Source organism: Mesoplodon bidens (assembly GCF_964165515.1).
Source record: "Mesoplodon bidens genome assembly, chromosome: 1".
In the NCBI taxonomy this organism is placed as follows: domain Eukaryota; kingdom Metazoa; phylum Chordata; class Mammalia; order Artiodactyla; family Ziphiidae; genus Mesoplodon; species Mesoplodon bidens.
In genome coordinates, this window is record NC_138176.1 from 211851033 (window position 1) to 211869555 (window position 18523).

At 35.4% G+C, this 18523-nt stretch overlaps 1 protein-coding gene across 1 annotated transcript in view; it reads right to left on the reverse strand.

Annotated features, from left to right (window-relative positions):
• Positions 1-18523, reverse strand: part of STPG2 (sperm tail PG-rich repeat containing 2) — a gene marked incomplete at its 3' end in the record, with an annotated part of 515422 nt that overhangs the window by 361050 nt on the left and 135849 nt on the right. Inside the window, 1 exon segment of the mRNA XM_081215966.1 lies at positions 1237-1396. Coding sequence (XP_081072092.1) covers positions 1237-1396 — 160 coding nt within the window.

The following is an 18523-nucleotide window of genomic DNA, read 5'->3' on the forward strand; positions in this document are numbered from 1 at the left end:
AAACAATTAGTGAATTTACTTGCCCTAGGCTAAATACTGAAGCAATGAAAAGTCAGAGTGCCAATCCTGGAACTTAACTGAAGCTCTTACTACGCATTGCATCTATAATAATTTTTATGGAGACAAGAGTAAAGGCAAAGAGAAAAAAAAATCTTCAGAAAATATGAAGATCAATCTAATCTACTTTAAGAGACTCTGGAATAGATATTTGTTACTTGATTGATTGTGCTTGGTCACGGTGACAGTGATAGTACCTAAACTTCAAAGAACTAATTTCCCTGCACCATTTCTGGGTGACCACATAACGAGTGTGGTCAGAGACATAGTAAAGGAATTTGAATTCTACTTCAAAACAAAGCTAAAACCTGACAAAATCAACAATGGTACAATAACTCAAGAGAAGAAAAAGAAAATAAGAAAGGCTAAATTTGGACTTAAAATGGACCTTTAAGTTGGTAATATACTTGATTCCTGAAAGACAGTGAAAAATAAAGCAAGTCTCTATGGATCTCAAGGTCTCCCAAGCATTCTTATTTGCTTGACCCATCGTATTCTCCCGCTTTGATTTTTCATTAAAAACTCCATTCTGTTTCATTTTTTCTCTTCATAGTCTCATAAAGATTCATTACAACAGTTTGGTTACTTAATGGCAATACATTTGTAAATTGCTGTTGAAAACTCTTGTTCTCATTATCTAATTCTCTTGTGTGAAATAATCTACTTACCGGTTCATTTTCATTATCAGGGAAAGTTATTTCATTCTATTTAATATAAAAATGCCATTACTAGTAGATGAACTAATCCCAATTTTAAAAATCATTTTTGGAATTTCAACCCCTCAAATAAATTTTTACCTTTTATATAGCTGCTTTCTTAATACTTGAGGAAAATTAAAATAATTCCATGAGACTGGCATGATATATATCCTGTATACAACTGATCTTCCATATCAGTAGTTATTTCTCCTCTAATAACTATAGCATATTTTCTCTAACAGGATATGACTTATTAGCTTTAGTAAAATTAGTAAAATTGTCTTTGGTAAAATTAAAAGACATAAAACTCCAAACAAATCTTCTTACAGTTGAAAAAACATCTAAAATCTAGCGGTTATTTTTTTGTCCTGCACACTTAAAAGAGACATGATAAATGTAAATGTATGTTTACAATTGTCTATTTTAATAAGGAAACTTTAGATTTTGTTTCCATTTCTTTAAAAAGACAGTCTATACTTACCTGGCCCATCATTCATTTTGTCCAGGAACCGAGGAGTTGTGCTAAGAAACGAGGCATGTTTTATTCTAGTCACCACACTATGAGGTGGCATGTATTTATGCTGAACTTGAGACATCTCATATGGTTTTTGAACATCATAGGTGCCTGGTGCTGGAACATCCTGAAACAAATTTCAATGGACTAGCATAAACATATAGAAAATTTCCAAAAAGATATAGCATATGTCACATTAAGCAATGATAATAGAAAATATGAAAATTTTCTTTAATTAACCATTAAAAGTGGAAATTTAAAAGAGTATCCCTAAATCTATGCCCTCCTTAAATTCACTTGTAAAAATTTAAGATAAAATTAACAGAATTATGAAGTATAGGTTCACATTCTTAAAAAAAAGCCTTCATAATATAGATCAAACTCTAATTTTCAAATTTCATAATGAAAATCAAATTTCATACAGAAGTGAGAGCAGTGATTATTTGTTTTCTTAAGCAGCAAAACTATTCCTGCTTAACTGTCCTATGTGAGCACACCTTACTTATTCTACAAATGAGACTGTTTATTTCATTTTAATAGATTTCAATTAAGTTAAAAGGCTTCCCCTTTCATCACTTATGGCTCTTTACGTGCTCCACAGTTATATTAACATTTTTAATCAACATAAACCACACGGATATTAATAAACACAATAATAATTCTAAACTAAATTAAATCAAAAATATCATGTATTTGTTGCACAATTAATGCCTGGAAACCATTAGCTAATTACCTCAATGGAAACTTATAAAACTCATTTTCTTCAAATTATTTTAACACATAACATATTATATATATAACAAATCTGTTCATCTGTATTATGTATAAACACCAAACTTTTAAAGTTTTAATGATTTTCTGGCAGGCAGGAGACTTGTATTGTGGATAAGGGTAGAGACTCTAGCACTAGACTTCTTTGGTTCCACATATCTGCTCCTTACTTGCTGTGGGACCCTAAGAGAGCTACTTAACCTCTGTGATCCTCAGTGTCCTCATCTGTAAGTGGGGAAACTATAAAATTTATATCATATGTCACTGGGTTGCTGTGAGGATTAAATGAGTTAAAACAAGTAAAATACTTAGATTAGTTCCCGATTCAACGTAAAAATTTCAACGTAAAAAAACAAGACTGAACAAACAGGGTCTAGACCAACAGAGAAGAATTTTAATGTTTCAAATAATTCAAACAAATTTGGATACTGAGAAAGCAAACTTTTGAAGTCCATCTAGGAGCCATACTTTATAAAACATACTTTCTCTTGTTCCTTATATCCCTATTATCACCCTCAAGCACAAGCGAACAACATTATCTCCCACTTCCAAAGAATCACTAAATATGGTAAAAGTACTGATCATGACTAGTGGAGGAGATTCTTACATGAAGCCCCATATTTCTGGTTTAAGTACTGTGTCAAACACAAATGCCACAATCTATAAGTCAACTAAGAAATGTCAACAGCTGTTTGCTTCTTGTCTGCATTAGGAGTACATTTATTAAAGGTAGGCGGAGGATAAGCAATAGAAGCAATAGCTCCAAAGATGACTTTTGGATCTTTCGGGGCTGCTTCTGTGGTATGTGAAAGGAAAGTAGAAGAGAGCACAAAAGCACAAAGAAATCATGAGTACAATGTACTCAGAGTATTTAGGAAAGCTTTACAAAGATCTTGATTATCACTACTATGCATTTTCATTTTCTTATCAGAAGCTGTTACTGTTCTTGCTTCCCTTAGCACCCTGCCTGGAGTCACCATCTAGCCCCTCTTCCAGGGCCTAGCCTAGATATGACTTATGGATTTGGCTGCTGACACATAGGAACCTTTTTTGTTTTTTTTCTTTTTTAATGCCTCGAAGAAAAAGTAAGTAACTGCACAAGTGATCAGTTTTCTTCAACAATAGTGTGTTCCCCTCTAGAAAACTTTGTCAAACTAGCTACCCTAAATTTCATTAGATTCACTGGCTCCTCTACCAAGTGAAAATGTACTACCCTCATCATGACCACATCTTTTTATAGCATTTTTATGCTTCTCTGAAAACTTATTCCCTACCTGTGTCCTTTACTGATGTGTCTAGGCTCATCTTACTCATCCTCAACTCTCATTTTATCTAACCAAGAGATTAATATGTCAAATAAATTTTCTAGGCATTAATTAATTCCTAGGATTAGTAAGACAAATCTGAAACCCTGTTTAAAAGCAATAACTTAAACAATACCTATACATAGTACTTTACACACCATTTCAGGGAAAAATAGTATGTATAGATAAGATCATCCAATTTCTGTTGGTGATCCTTTGTACATCACAGAAAACAGAGAAGGCACATGATGAGTGGATATAATAGACATTTCTCATACCTTTTTTTTTTTTTAACCCAGTACTTGAATCCTATTCCTGTGTTTGGGAAATTCCACATGCTTTGCAGCAGACTCTGAGTCCCAGCATAAAAGCCAAAATTACCTGAGTCTCATCTTCCTGGTCTAATTTTAAAAACCTAGGACATGAATCTAGGTCACAGGCTCAAACGCCAGCCTTTCAACTGGCAGCCAGTTATTCAAAAAGACACAGAACATTAAAAATTCCATTTTAGATTTATTTTATTTATTTTTTAGTTTAAAGAAGCTGAATTAAAAAAAAAAATTCTATTCTAGTGATGGCACTGATAGAGCTAGCAGTTATGTTCCCAGAGGCAACAGTGGGAGGACAAACTGAAAGAGCAATTAGAGGCTGAGGGAAAATGCCATAAAATGATGAAATAAAAGCTATGTCTCAATGCAAATTAAAGCTAAGTCTAAGGTGTCTTGACCTCTTCATCTGGAAAACCAAGGCCCTACCTAAAAAATGACATAAATAATCATAGAATTAAAATAATTGATGTATGTGAAATTCTTAGAATGGTATCTATAAAAAAATTAATAGACAAAAACCTCAATTAAATATAGTCAGAAGATCAGGAGGGAGAGCTCTCAAACCATGGGACAACAGCAGAGCCCAACAGGAAGAAGAAAGACCCTCTTCTTTCCTGGCAAGGACTCAGCTAATGAAACGCCACGGACTCTGTTTTCTATAGCCCTCCTAACTTCCCTTTTCCTTTCTGTAAAAGTGTTCTCCTTCCCTTGCCCTGCAGGGAGATGCACATGGCTCACCATGGTTGCAGACACCAAACTGCAATTCTCTGCTGATCTCAGATAAACTCATCTTAGCTGGAGAAGTATCTGGCAGTCTATTTGTTTAGATCAACATACCTGATACATGCACTAGTATTTGCTTTCATTGCCATTATCATCATTATTAGAATTATTATTTCTATTAGTTGTGGGACTACATGAAACCCTCAGTGATATCTCCCTTTCCTGCAGAAAGATACCAACAGGATATGTGAAAGGAAAGCTCCTAGTATTTTAAGCCCCAAACAAACAAACAAACAACAACAAAATCCAAAGTAGTTTAAGTTGCTGGGAATCACATGAAGACAGTGAATCAGGCAGTAAAAAAAAAAAAAGTCACTGGTGGCAACCAACTTCAAAGGAAGGCAGGTCACCCTGTTTGTATTTTGGAAAAACCTTTTCCCATACTTTGTGGTTTTATTTAACCATGTTAAGTTGAGTTGAAGCCCATTCACAATTCCCCATGCAGAACCCTTATATTAACCACTTAAAATCCAAGCTTAACTGACCTGGAGCTCCAAAGACCAGCTCCTCATTTCAAAAATTTCAGTATTTTTCCCATCCCTGTTCCCTGCCATTTTGACATGTGAAATTTCATATACTCTCTAACCTTGGACATATTAAACTGCATGCATGCTCTTATCTTCCAAAACTCTAATTACCAAACATCAACAATTAAACCTCCCAGGTCCAGCAAGAAATGGAGCATTTGATCACGGAGTTGTCTCCCAAGATGTATGCACAATGCAAATAAAGACTGAACTCAAGTTTTAGCCTCAAAATAAATTTTCCTTTTACCATGCTATGGTAAAGGACTTGGGGATGTCTTTATTTTACATTTCATTTTTTAATGATGCTTCCACTGGCTACAGAATTCTTGGTTGACTTGTTTTTCTCTCAGCATTATGAATATGTCATTTCATTGATTTTTGGCCTCCATTACCTTCTTTCTTTTTTTTTTAAGAGTGTTTTTTTTTTTTTTTTGGTTGCGTCAGGTCTTAGCTGCGGCACGCGGGATCTTCATTGAGGCAAGCGGGCTCTTTGCTGCAGTGTGCGGGCTTCTCTCTAGTTGTGGCGTGCAGGTTTTCTCTCTTCTCTAGTTGTGGCATGCGGGCTGCAGGGTGCCTGGGCTCTGTAGTTGTGGTGCGCAGGTTCCAGAGTGCGCAGGCTCTATAGTTTGTGGCACACAGGCTCTGAAGTTGAGGCACGTGAGCTCAGTAGTTGTGGCATGCAGGCTTAGTTGCCCTGTGGCATGTGGGATCTTAGTTCCCCAGCCGGGGTTCAAACTCATGTCCCCCACATTGTAAGAAAGATTCTTTATTACTGGACCACCGGGGAAGTCCCAGCCTCCATTTTTCTGATGACAAGTTCATGATCATATTATTTCCACTGTATGTAATAAACTGTTTTTCACTTTCAAGATGTTCTCTTTGTTTTGGTTTTCAACAGTTCGACTATGATATGTCTAAGAGTGTTAGACATCTTTATGTTATTACTTAGCAGTTCACTGAACTTCCTGGATTTGTATATTCATGTTTTTCATTAATTTTGGAAAGTTTTCAGCTATCTTTTCTTCAAATGTTTTTTCTGCCCCTTTCTTTCTCACCTCCCTTTCTGAGACTATCATTACATATATATTGGAATATGTGACATTCACCCAAAGGTCTCTGAAACTATTCATTTTGTCAATCTTTTTTTCTTTTTTCTTCAGATTTAATGGCTTCTATCAAGCTATTATTTAGTTCACTGATTCTGTCTTCTGTCATCTCATATCTGCTATTGAGTCCAGCTGGTGAATTTTTCATTTGCATTATTGTACTTTATAATTTTAGAATTCTTTTTTTGGTGCTTTTGCTTGCTTGCCTGCTTGTTTCTATTTCTTTATTGAGATTCCCTATTGTCTAACTCAGTATATTTTACTTCAGTTATTTAAACATAAGTTCCCTTGATTCTTTGAATATATTTATGATGACTGCTTTGAAATCTTCATCTGTTTGATACAATGTCTAATCTTACCAGAGTAGGTTTCTCATACTCCCCCTAAGTATGAAATATACTTACCTGATATTTGCATATCTAATAAGTTTTGGTTGAAAAATAGACATTTTAGATAATATATTAACTCTGGATTATATTTTTCTTTAGTAAGGACTGTTGTCCATGTTGTCTTGAGTTTTCAAATTTATTAAGAAAAAATATTGTCTGTTTATTGCTTCAAGAATCTGCAGAAATGGCCTTCTTTACATTTTTGATATTTGTTATTTTTGCCATTTCTCATTTTTTTCTTGATCAGTAACATCACAAGGTGGTCAACTCTATTCTGTCTTTTAAAGATAGATCTATACAGATAAATAAAATAGGATAGATTTTTATTTTTGGATTTGTCTGTTTCTCCCTGTAGTTTTGTCAATATTTGCTGTATATATTTGTGGAGCTGTGCATAAAAATTTTTAATTATCATATTATTATGGTAAATTTAATTTTTAAAAATATTAAGTGAGAGTGACTGTTTATTTCTAAATCGCATTTTGTCTTAACATGTTTTATTTGTAATTAAAGTAGCTATTCCAGCGTTTCCACCAATGAGTAGGTTTTGATAAATCATTTTTACTTTTCAAAAATGGTAAAATATTAAAATCATAATTTTAAATATATAAGAGATCTGTGAAAGCAAAGAGGATTTTATGTACTAAATTCAAAAATGGGGAAAGCCCTTCTAATATGAGTTTACACTGCAAGCTGATTTCTTCTATATGTGCATTTAGCAAGTCAGGGCAAGAGCAAAAGATTAGGTTTTTCATAGGCAGACAGATTATTCTAAGGAAAAGAAGAACTAGTGGAGCTTTCAAAGGTCACACAGTCTATCATAAAGGACTGAAGACTAGGGGAGACCAAATTCATTACTGGTTCTTTATGATGGACTATTTGCTGTGTGCTAGAACAGGCAAAAGAACAGAAGTCTGGGTTGAAGAGACAATAAAATTTTCAGTCTTCTGATGATTAGGAGCCAAAGTCGCACTAGAACAAGGGCTGGCAACAGAGTACAAGCCTCTTTCTCAGGATATTTGCCAAGTTTTGAACCCGAATGGCATAGGAAGCTAAAGAGTAAGCTGAAAATTTGTAAAGGGTAGGACTTCCAGGGAGAAAAAAAGAGACCCTCAGGCACTCAATCAAAAACTCAGAAGGGCAACATGAAGAAGTTGCAGAGCCACAAAGGCAGAGTGGAATCTCAGTCTTCCTGTGCTTAGGAGACAAACTCTCACCAGTAGGACGAGTCCACAGAGATACACAGCAGGTTTAACAATAATAGCTATGTGAGAGAAATTCATATACTTTACGAGAGTTAATATCCTAGGCAATTAAACCAGAACTACTTCTTACAAGAAATAACTGTTCTTCCATTTCTGTTTCCAGTAAGGTACATATGTATACACACATAACACACACACACACACACACACACACACACACACTGCTAGGTAGCATGATTTAGTAAATCATTAACTATGATTTGGGCTAAAATTTATTTATTCAGGGGTACACTTGTTCTAGCTGTTATTTCATAGCTAAGTATATTCTGGTCTAAAATTTTAGTTTAAAATCCCAAATACATAATTATTAAAAAGTCACTTAGAGCTTCTTTTATGATGAAGTTTGTCACATTAGTGAAGTGACTTAAGAAGACTTGAAGGATATTTTCAATCAAAGCTTCAAATCAAAATCTTTAATCAAATATATATGGTGAAAAAAATTATAGGCCATAAATGTAGTAAAGTTTGCCTAAATATGCAGAAAACTTTGATTAAAGCAATTTACCAATATGTTTATCCAAGTTGTTTAATTTTGGGTTTATAGAAAAGAAAGGCATTTCAGATGATAATCAAATTATCTTTGTTCTGCATATTGCAAATTATAATTACAAACATGTTACCCTTGCCATTTTTCAGCATTCTTAATATTCATCATTCTAAACATACACCTCTTTAAATATATGACTTAGAAAAGAATGTTACTTTAGAAAGAAAAATATTTTAATATAGATGTGACATAATGTTAATTGTAAGTGAGAGTCAAAAACAGGAAGTGTTGATTTCATTTTCTGTATTCTCCCAGCACAGTGAAAAAGACCCTTTATCCTAATGCTGATTTACGAAAGAAACTACAATTGTCAGCTATACCATGATACTTCAAGGCCCAGTAAAGAATAACAAAACCAGCTGATGGACAAAATCATGTAGTCAATAAAACCATTAATTTCACCTAATTTCTCCAACATAACATTATACAATTCACATTTAAGTCACAAATTTCTAGTTGTTTGCTGTACATTTCCACATCATTATTCTCACGTAGTCTTAAGATAAAACTCATTAACTTCCCTTCCCCAACTACCTAACCATCTATCATTTCCCACCTGCCTACAATAATTCCTTGTCTAGCCAGGCCTGAAAATAGAAAGCTGGCTATCACATTTCTTCACCCTTCTCCCCCATATCTAAAAATCAATGCTCTCTTTCCTTTACTACCAAAAAGATCCTGGTAAGTCCTCTAAAACACTACTTGACAACTGTATTAACTGCCTCTTTAACCTTTAGGTCTTTCAGTCTCACATCATTGGCATCCCAGTAGCAAATAAGTTATTGTACTGAAACATGACAGACATCTGCTGGAAGCATTCATTGGCTCCTGAGTGTCTATGGGAAAAAATTCAGGAGATTCTCCTTTGTATGCAAAGCCTTTTTAAATTGTGAAGGCAGTTTTACAATTTTAAAGCTCAGTTAAAATGGAACATCGTCCATGAAGCATTCTTGATCACTCTAACTAGAATTGATATCCTCTATTTTTTAATTCTTCTATTACTTATAGTTTATATAGACACATAAACATATAAAAAGCACATTAAACAAATATACCATATCTACTTGAATATTTCTTTCTTTGTCAGTATAAGAGCAGAAGAGAATAAAGCCATCTGATGAGAAGGCAAGGTTCCCACAGATAGGATTCTATGTACCCTACGTATTTGCAGATTAATTTTTCTTTTATTCTCTCAAATTAAAGAAAACTGACAGTAGGAATACAGGAGCCTAGAGGATCCCCAATAACACTGGGGGTCTAGACCATTTCATGCTTTCTGTTTTACCATACTTAGATTGTGACCCTCATCCTAATGTTCTCAAGATTTTAGCCATAGCATTCTCATTTCAGAAATGAAGAGGAAGGACAAAGGCAAAAACTGTGTTTAACAGCTGAAACACTTTCCAAGAGGAACTTTCCTAGAAGCCAAACCAGTAACTTTTGCTTTCTTCCCATTGGTTAAAACTGTGTCAAATAACCATTCTATAGCTATAAGGAAACTTTAAAAAAGTAGTTGTTTTAACCTGGGAATGTTGTTCTTCTAAATAAAATTGGGTCCTGTTAGAAAGGAAGAAAAAGAATAAAGACGGGGTAGGTAGCTAGTGATCTCAGGCATAATAGCTGCCTTTGAGGGCACTAGAACCATAAAAAATTAATTCATTTCTAGAATACTATCAGGATATTAGACTATATAAAAAGCTATTCTGACCCATGGCTTATTAACTTTGTTGTCTAATTCTTGCTCATCCTCTGGGTCTCAAATCTTCCCTGAATCCATTTGCTCTTGCAATAGGTTTTCAGAACACACAGCTCTTAACTTTGTAGCCATTGTTACATTTGCAGTTAAACAAGTCTTTAATTATTTTTTTAATATCATTCATTCCCATAGAAAGGTAAGTTTCTTGAAGGTTCAGGAAGCATCTGTTTTGTTCATCACATCATTGTATCCTTGATGATGGCAAGTGCCTGGCACACAGTAAGTGATCAATGAACATTTTTTAATCAATGAGTAGATATATGGGCTAATGAATGAGTGAATGAATCTATGAGTATCTGTCTACCTCGAAGCTTTCCCTCTCAGGTGTGGCCTTGTTACTAAGTTCCCCCATAAAAGTAGGGCTGACACTATGCCACGAAAGTATTTTCAACCCCTACAGTGCTTAAATTTGCCTCACATATAAGCAGTTCTTTATAAAATGTTTGTTGTGTAAAACTGTTCAAGTATACTGCTTTCCCTAAAGATGCTCCAGTTTCTGGCAAAGACAAATGTAATTTATAATCTCAGCAATGATGTAGAAGTATGGATATTTCCATTCAAACTGATCAAGGACTAACTTTCACAAAATCATTACAGTGTGTCTCCAGGTAGTTAAATTTGATTAATATTTTATGTGAGATGTATTTCTTTCTCTTTGCTATCAAAAAAGTAGACTTTTACTTTTGATGCTTGAGCTTTTCATGATTACCTTTGACACTGGTTTTATAGAAAAAATGTATATCTCATCAGATTAAAGTAAAACGTGAATAGAAATGGCCTTTCTCTTCCTGTAAATGCTAATGTTACTGAGTTATGGAAAAAGCATAGATTATTACTAGTTATACTAGCTCTGATTGACAAGATACCATTTCTTCAATTTTATCAATTCAACAAAAATCCAGAAGTAAATTATTTTATAAGTCGAATGTGAAAGGGAAGAAAGTTAATGTAAATGATTCTTTAAAAAGAACATAACTGCTCCCAGAGCCAGTTGAACACATTTGGATGAGACACTAAAAATCATCTTGCTAAACTTAGAAAACTTACAGGAGGTAAAATCTGAATGTGACTTGTGAAGGAAGTGTAATTTGAATAATAGAGTTGTGAAAATTATTCATTAATCCTAGAGAAGTATCTAAATGAAAGAGTCCAGAGACTTCCCTGGCGGTCCCGTGGTTAAGACTCCACGCTCCCAATGCAGGGGGCATGGGTTTGATCCCTGGTGGGGGAACTAAGATCCCACATGCCGCAGGGCATGGCCAAAAAAAGAAAGAAAGAATCCAATCGATTTGTTATGTTTAAACTTTGTGAAATCATATAACCCTTATTATCATCTACTTATGCTCAGTATGGCAAGAATTACTCATTGTATAAAAAGAGGAATCATTTCAAGGTAGTGCTACTGAAATACCTTAGAACTTGAAGTCAGAATTGCTAGGTTGTATTCATAACCTTATTATTAGCTTCAAGAAGGCCCTCAAAGATCTCACCTACTCATCCAAACCCCTCCCACCATAATGCATGCTGAAGGTCATGTTCAGAAATATTTAGCGGGTCACTGTGCAGGAAACATGTCTTTTTCTCTTCTCTTCTTATGAGATTGATAGTAGATGAGTGATAGAACTATTCATGTTTGGAAGTTGCCTCTACCATCCATAGTAAGCTAAGAGTGGGCAGAATGATCCAGGCTGGCTTCCAGTAAGCTATAAATATCTTAGCAGCCCATTACCTACTCCAAAAATAACTATGGTCATATCTAGACACAGAGGAGTAAAGATGATGAGAGAGGGGAATAAACTATGAAAAAGATGAAAAGAGAGAAGAGAAAGCAAGGTGACTAAGAAAAAGAAGGTACAGAACAGGAAATAAACATTGTCTAGACAGAGAGAGAGAGAGGGTGAGATAAGGAGCTCTGGTAATGTTAACCATACACAAAAATAACATTTTATGACACACCAGCTGTAGATCTCAATGTCAAAAGACAAACTATACATCTGAAATTCTGGAAACCCAATTATTCTCCCCTAATGTTCCAATAAATACCTTTCCTGGTTAATGAAATAGATTTGAAATATCCTGTCTTCTTCCAGATCTATGGTGCTTATATGACACTAAACAGTTGTTCAGGTTATCTTATATTTGGTGACAAATTTAGTAGCACATTTCTTAGTAACACTAAATGTTTGTTGATTGAGTAGATAAAGAAACAAAACAAGCAAAATTAAAATTAGATGAAAGGCCTATTAAAGATCAAGGGTGCTATTGCTATTTTCCAGAGTCGTGCATATAAAGATTAAAGCCATATAAATACATCCAAAATATTATTTAATTTCATGAGGAGTCAAGAAAATGATCATCTAAAATAAAAATGTTAATATCCTTACTTCTTCCTTTCCCTTCTTTTAAAGAATGTGATACACTGTTTCCTCTATAGAAAATGCTACTTAAGTGATACTGTTTTTAAATGCTACCCTAACACACAATTGTAAAGTAATTATACTCCAATAAAGATGTTAAATCAATCAATCAATAAATGCTACCCTATCTTACAGCCTACAAACAAAAATTTACTGAGTCTTTACTAAGCACTGGCCTTAGTGTACACCAGTAGTAAAGATTATGGACTCTGAAGCTGTGTTGTCTGAGGTCAAGCCCTGGCTTGTATTTTTGCTAACCATATGACTATGGGTAAATCTTGTGTCAAAATTTCCTCATCCATAAAATAGGTATAAGAACGACTGTTCCCACCTGTTAGTGTTCTTATAAGGATAAATGAGTTAATATACGTGCAATACAGAGTGCCAGGCACATAGGTGAGCACTACTTGAACAACTTTTAGTAATTATTATATTTCATTATAAATTTTAAGTTCCTAATATCTCACGTATTTAGGTAGCATTTGATTTTTCCCCAAATAACTACTACAAATACTACTTGAAAGTAATATATTTTTCAATGTCATAAATAAATTTAATTTTAGAACATGCAGTTTAAAAAAATCAGTGTATCTATTTCACATGACAAAATGTACAAACACTGACATGGAATTGTAACTTGCTTATGGGTCAAATTTAACAAGTATCTACATTAGACATAAAAAAATAAAACTCAGCGCAAAAGCCTCTATTATTTATTAACATTATTGGGAAATGTCATGCTAAAATAATATTGTTTTAAGCTTTTCCCATGCATTTTAGGGTGTCACTTATTGAACAATTTTAAGTGCCTTTGTACTAGTTATTGGGAATCTACATTTTAATATATTAAAGGAAATGTAAATTTTCTAGTCCCAGGTTCTAGTTTTGTGAAACACAAATATTTTCAATACCTTAAAGATATGACTACCTTGAGAAGACTAAATTTCTCATTTATAAAATCCATAGTCCAAGTTAATACCTGTACAATAAAAGAGTAGGTCAACTAAGCACATACAAAAGCATGTGAAAAAGAAGACAAGTGTAAGAGAAATAAAAGTTTGTGATTTCAGTTTGGAAAAGCATCTGATTATCATCTCTCATAAAGTCACTCCAAATTTTCCAGGGAACTTATGGCATATATAGAAAAGAAAGAAAAATATAATAAAATAAAAGCAAAATGAAATGAATAAAAAAGTCAATAAACCAGAAGATGAATATCTGATAACTTAAATCATATGGTCCTGAATAGCAAACAAAAATTGGTAGACAATACTTACTTTGTTTACTTGAAATAAATAATACCAATTCTCAGAAACAGAGAAGAGATACTGTATCCTGCCTCCACTGTCTGTTCCTGGCTCAGATACCTAAAACCTATATAACACAAACTGTTTGATAATGTATGGCTCATCCTTGATGCAATCTTTGATACAATCAGGTATTGTTTTATTTTCCCTTCCCAATCACTACATTCCTGCATTTTAAATAACGTTCTCACTGTAAAAGTTTGAAATATAAAGTAAAAAAGAAAGCCCCTCACCCACTAACCTGCACAGTCCCACTTGCCAAAGATTATTCCCATATTATTCAACTGTAGTATGTTAGCCAGCATTTACTGATGACCACTTAACTCATGTCCACTTTTGCACTGTTACAGACAGTGACATAATAAATGAAAACACGTATATTTTATGTACTTCTATGCAAATGGCTGTAAGATAAATTCCTGAAAAACTGAACTGTTAAGCCAAGGGATATGTGTAATTTAACTTTTGGTTGAAATTATCAAGTAACTTCAGAAAGGTTTTATCAATTTAAGCTCTACCAATAGTGTATGTGTTTCCCCTACCCTTGACAACACTATTATCTTTTGAAAAATCTCCCAAATGAGAAAATATATGTCCTTTTTAAAAAATTATATTTCATAATTTCAAGTGAATTTGAGCATCTTTTCAAGGATCTATTAGATATTTATACCTCATTTTGTAATTGAGTTCTTTATCCTTTTGCTTTCTTGTTTTATAAACTCTTGCATATTAAAAAAAAAGACCCTTTGTCTTCCGTAAGTGTTTAAAATATTATTTCTAGCTTATAATCTGTCCTTTGTATTTATTTATAGCATCTGTTTTATGGTTTGGAAATTTTCAGAGCTTTCTTTATTTTCAATAAGTTATTTTGGAGTACTTTTTATTTAGTTTTGCTATAATAAAGTGTTCAACTTCTTGAAGTTGCATTTACCTGATGTTTCTATTTTATAGTTCCTATTTCATGCTTTGTTCAAAAAGCCCTTCGGAATCAAGGATTATTTTTTAATCTAAATTTTTCTTCAATTTAACATTTAAATCTTTAACAAAAATTTTGCTTTATAGGAAAAGTAACCAACTTATGTTCCTATAACTATTTGAAACTTGTCCCTCTCAAGTTATACAAGTAACCAATAGACAATAGGGAAACCAGCCACTCAACATGGCATTTGTAGGAACAACCATCATAAGAGCAAAACATTATAGTCGGGGATAGAGAGAAAATATTGTTAGTAGTGCTTAGCACTGTAGTTTTCCAGGAACTGCAGACGTTCAAAGTACTTTAAAAAAAAATAGGCTGGGGAGGTGAAGGGATGGTAGGAATTTAATTTGATAGAGTTGCTCTAGATAAATGCCTACTAGTCATTGAAAATTGATAAATAAATATATAAATCAACTTGAATGACAGCGGTAGCTTAGACGATCAACCATAACTCAATTCCATAGTAATAAGCAGGGTTAAAAGAAAGTCACAAACCCTAAATGTTGATGTATAGTGGGTTTAGATTGTTTTTTCCTTGTTTGAGATGTTTAAAATGTATGGCAGCATGTGAGATTGATAGGACAGGATGGTAAGTGTGAAAGTCTTATTCTGTTATTCTCTGTTCTTTTCCATAGGTTAGAAATATTTCCTAAACCAAAGATTTAAAATGGTGTGTGGAGAGAGACCTTCAAGATGGCGGAGGATTAAGACGTGGAGATCACCTTCTTCCCCACAAATACATCAAAACTACATCTACATGTGGAACAACTCCTACAGAACGCCTACTGAACTCTGGCAGAAGACCTCAGAATTCCCAAAAGGCAAGAAACTCCCCAGGTACCTGGGTAGGGCAAAAGAAAAAAGGAAAAATACAGACAAAAGAATAGGGATGGGACCTGCACCTCGGGGAGGGAGCAGTGAACGAGGAAAAGTTTCCACACACTAGGAAACTCCTTCACTGGCGGAGACGGGGGTGGTGGTGGGGAAGCTTCGGAGACACAGAGGAGAGCGCAGCAACAGGGGTGCAGAGGGCAAAGCGGAGAGATTCCTGCACAGAGGAGCAGTGCTGACCAGCACTCACCAGCCTGAGAGGTTTGTCTGCTCACCCACTGGGGAGGGCGGGGTCTGGGAGGTGAGGCTCGTGGCTTCAGAGTTCAGATCCCAGGGAGAGGACTGGGGTTGGCTGCGTGAACACAGCCTGAAGGGGGCTAGTGTGCCACAGCTAGCCAGGAGGGAGCCTGGGAAAAAGTCTGGACCTGCCTAAGAGGCAAGAGACCATTGTTTCAGGGTGTGCGAGGAGAAGGGATTCAGAGAACTGCCTAAATGAGCTCCAGAAATGGGTGCGAGTCACAGATATCCGCACAGACCCCAGATACGTGCATGAAATGCTAACGCTGCTGCTGCAGCCACCAAGAAGCCTGTGTGCAAGCACAGGTCACTATCCACACCTCCCCTCCCAGAAGCCTGTGCAGCCTGCCACTGCCAGGATCTGGTGATGCAGGGACAACTTCCCTGGGAGAACACACAGCATGCCTCAGGCTGGTGCAACATCACGCCAGCCTCTGCCACCACAGGCTCGCCCTGCATTCCATACCCCTCCCTCGCCCCGGCCTGAGTGAGCCAGAGCCCCCTAATCAGCTGCTCCTTTAACCCCGTCCTGTCGGACTGGGGAACAGATGCCCTCAGGCAACCTACACCCAGAGGTGGGGCCGAATCCAAAGCTGAACACCAGGAGCTGTGCGAATAAAAAAGAGAAAGGGAAATCTCTCCCAGCAGCCTCAGGAGCAGCAGATTAAATCTCCACAATCAACTTGATGTAGCCTGTATCTCTGGAATACCTGAATAGACAATGAATCACCCCAAAATGGAGGTGGTGGACATTGGGAGCAACTGTAGACACGGGGGTTACTTTCTGCATCTAATTTGTTTCTGGTTTTATGTTTATCTTAGTTTTTAGAGTTTATTAGTATTTAGTATTTATCTTAGTATTTAGAGTTTATTATTATTGGCAGATATGGTTATTGATTTGGTTACTCTCTTCCTTTTTTTAATATATAGATATATATTTTTTCCTTTTTCTCTTTTTGTGAGTGTGTATGTGTATGCTTCTTTGTGTGATTTAGTCTGTATAGCTTTGCTTTTACCATTGGTCCTAGGGTGCTGTCTGTATTTTTAATTTTTTTTTTAGTAGAGTTTTTAGCGCCTGTTACCATTGGTGGATGTGTTTTTTGGTTTGGGTGCTCACTTCTTTCATTCTTTCTTCTTTTTTTATTATTTTTAAAATTTTTATATTTTTAATAATTTCTTTAAATTTTTTATTTTAATAACTTTTAATTTTTCTTTCTTTCTTTCTTTCTTTTTTTCCCCCTTTTCTTATGAACCATGTGGCTGACATGGCCTTGGTGCTATAGCCGGGTCTCAGGCCTGAGCATCTGAGGTAGGAGAGCAAAGTTCAGGACACTGGTCCACCAGAGACCTCCAGGCTCCACATAATATCAAATGGCGAAAGCTCTCCCAGAGCTCTCCATCTCAACACTAATACCCAGCTCCACTCAATGACCAGCAAGCTACAATGCTGGACACCCTATGCCAAACAAATAGCAAAACAGTAACACAACCCCACCCATTAGCACAGAGGGTGCCTAAAATCATACTAAGTTCACAGACACCCCAAAACACACCACCAGACATGGTCCTGCCCACCAGAAGACAAGATCCAGCCTCATCCACCAGAACACAGGCACCAGTCCCCTCCACAACCCACTGAATCAACCTTACCCACGGGTCGCAGACACCAAAAACAACTGGAACTACGAACCTGCAGCCTGCGAAAAGGAGGCCCAAACACAGTAAGTGAAGCAAAATGAGAAGCACGCAGTAGATGAAGGAGCAAGGTAAAAACCCACCAAACCAAACAAATGAAGAGGAAATAGGCAGTCTACCTGAAAAAGAATTCAGAGTAATTATAGTAAAAATAATCCAAAATCTTGGAAATAGAGTGGAGAAAATAAAAGAAACGTTTAACAAGGACCTAGAAGAACTAAAGAGCAAACAATGATGAACAACACAATAAATGAAATTTAAAATTCTCTAGAAGGAATCAATAGCAGAATACCTGTGGCAGAAGAATGGATAAATGACCTGGAAGATAAAATAGTTCAAATAACTACCACAGAGCAGAATAAAGAAAAAAGAATGTAAAGAATTGAAGACAGTCTCAGAGAACACTAGGAGAATATTAAATGCACGAACATTCGAAGTATACGGGTCCCAGAAAAAGAAGAGAAAAAGAAAGGGGCTGAGATAACATTTGAAGAGATTATACTTGAAAACTTCCCTAATATGTGAAAGGAGTCAATCAACTCCAGGAAGTGCAGAGAGTCCCATACAGGATAAATCCAAGGAGAAACACAGCAAGACACATATTAATCAAACTGCCAAAAATTAAGTACAAACAAAAAATATTAAAAGCAGCAAGGGAAAAGCAAAAAATAATATACAAGGGAATCCCCAAAAGGTAAACAGCTGATCTTTCAACAGACACTCTGCAAGCCAGAAGGTAGTGGCAGGACATATTTAGAATGATGAAAGGGAAAAACCTACAACCAAGATTACTCTAACCAGCAAGGATCTCATTCAGATTCGACAGAGAAATTAAAACCTTTACAGACCAGCAAAAGCTAAGACATTTCAGCACCACCAAACCAGTTTTACAACAAATGCTAAAGGACCTTCTCTAGGCAGGAAACACAAGAGAAGGAAGAGACTTACAAC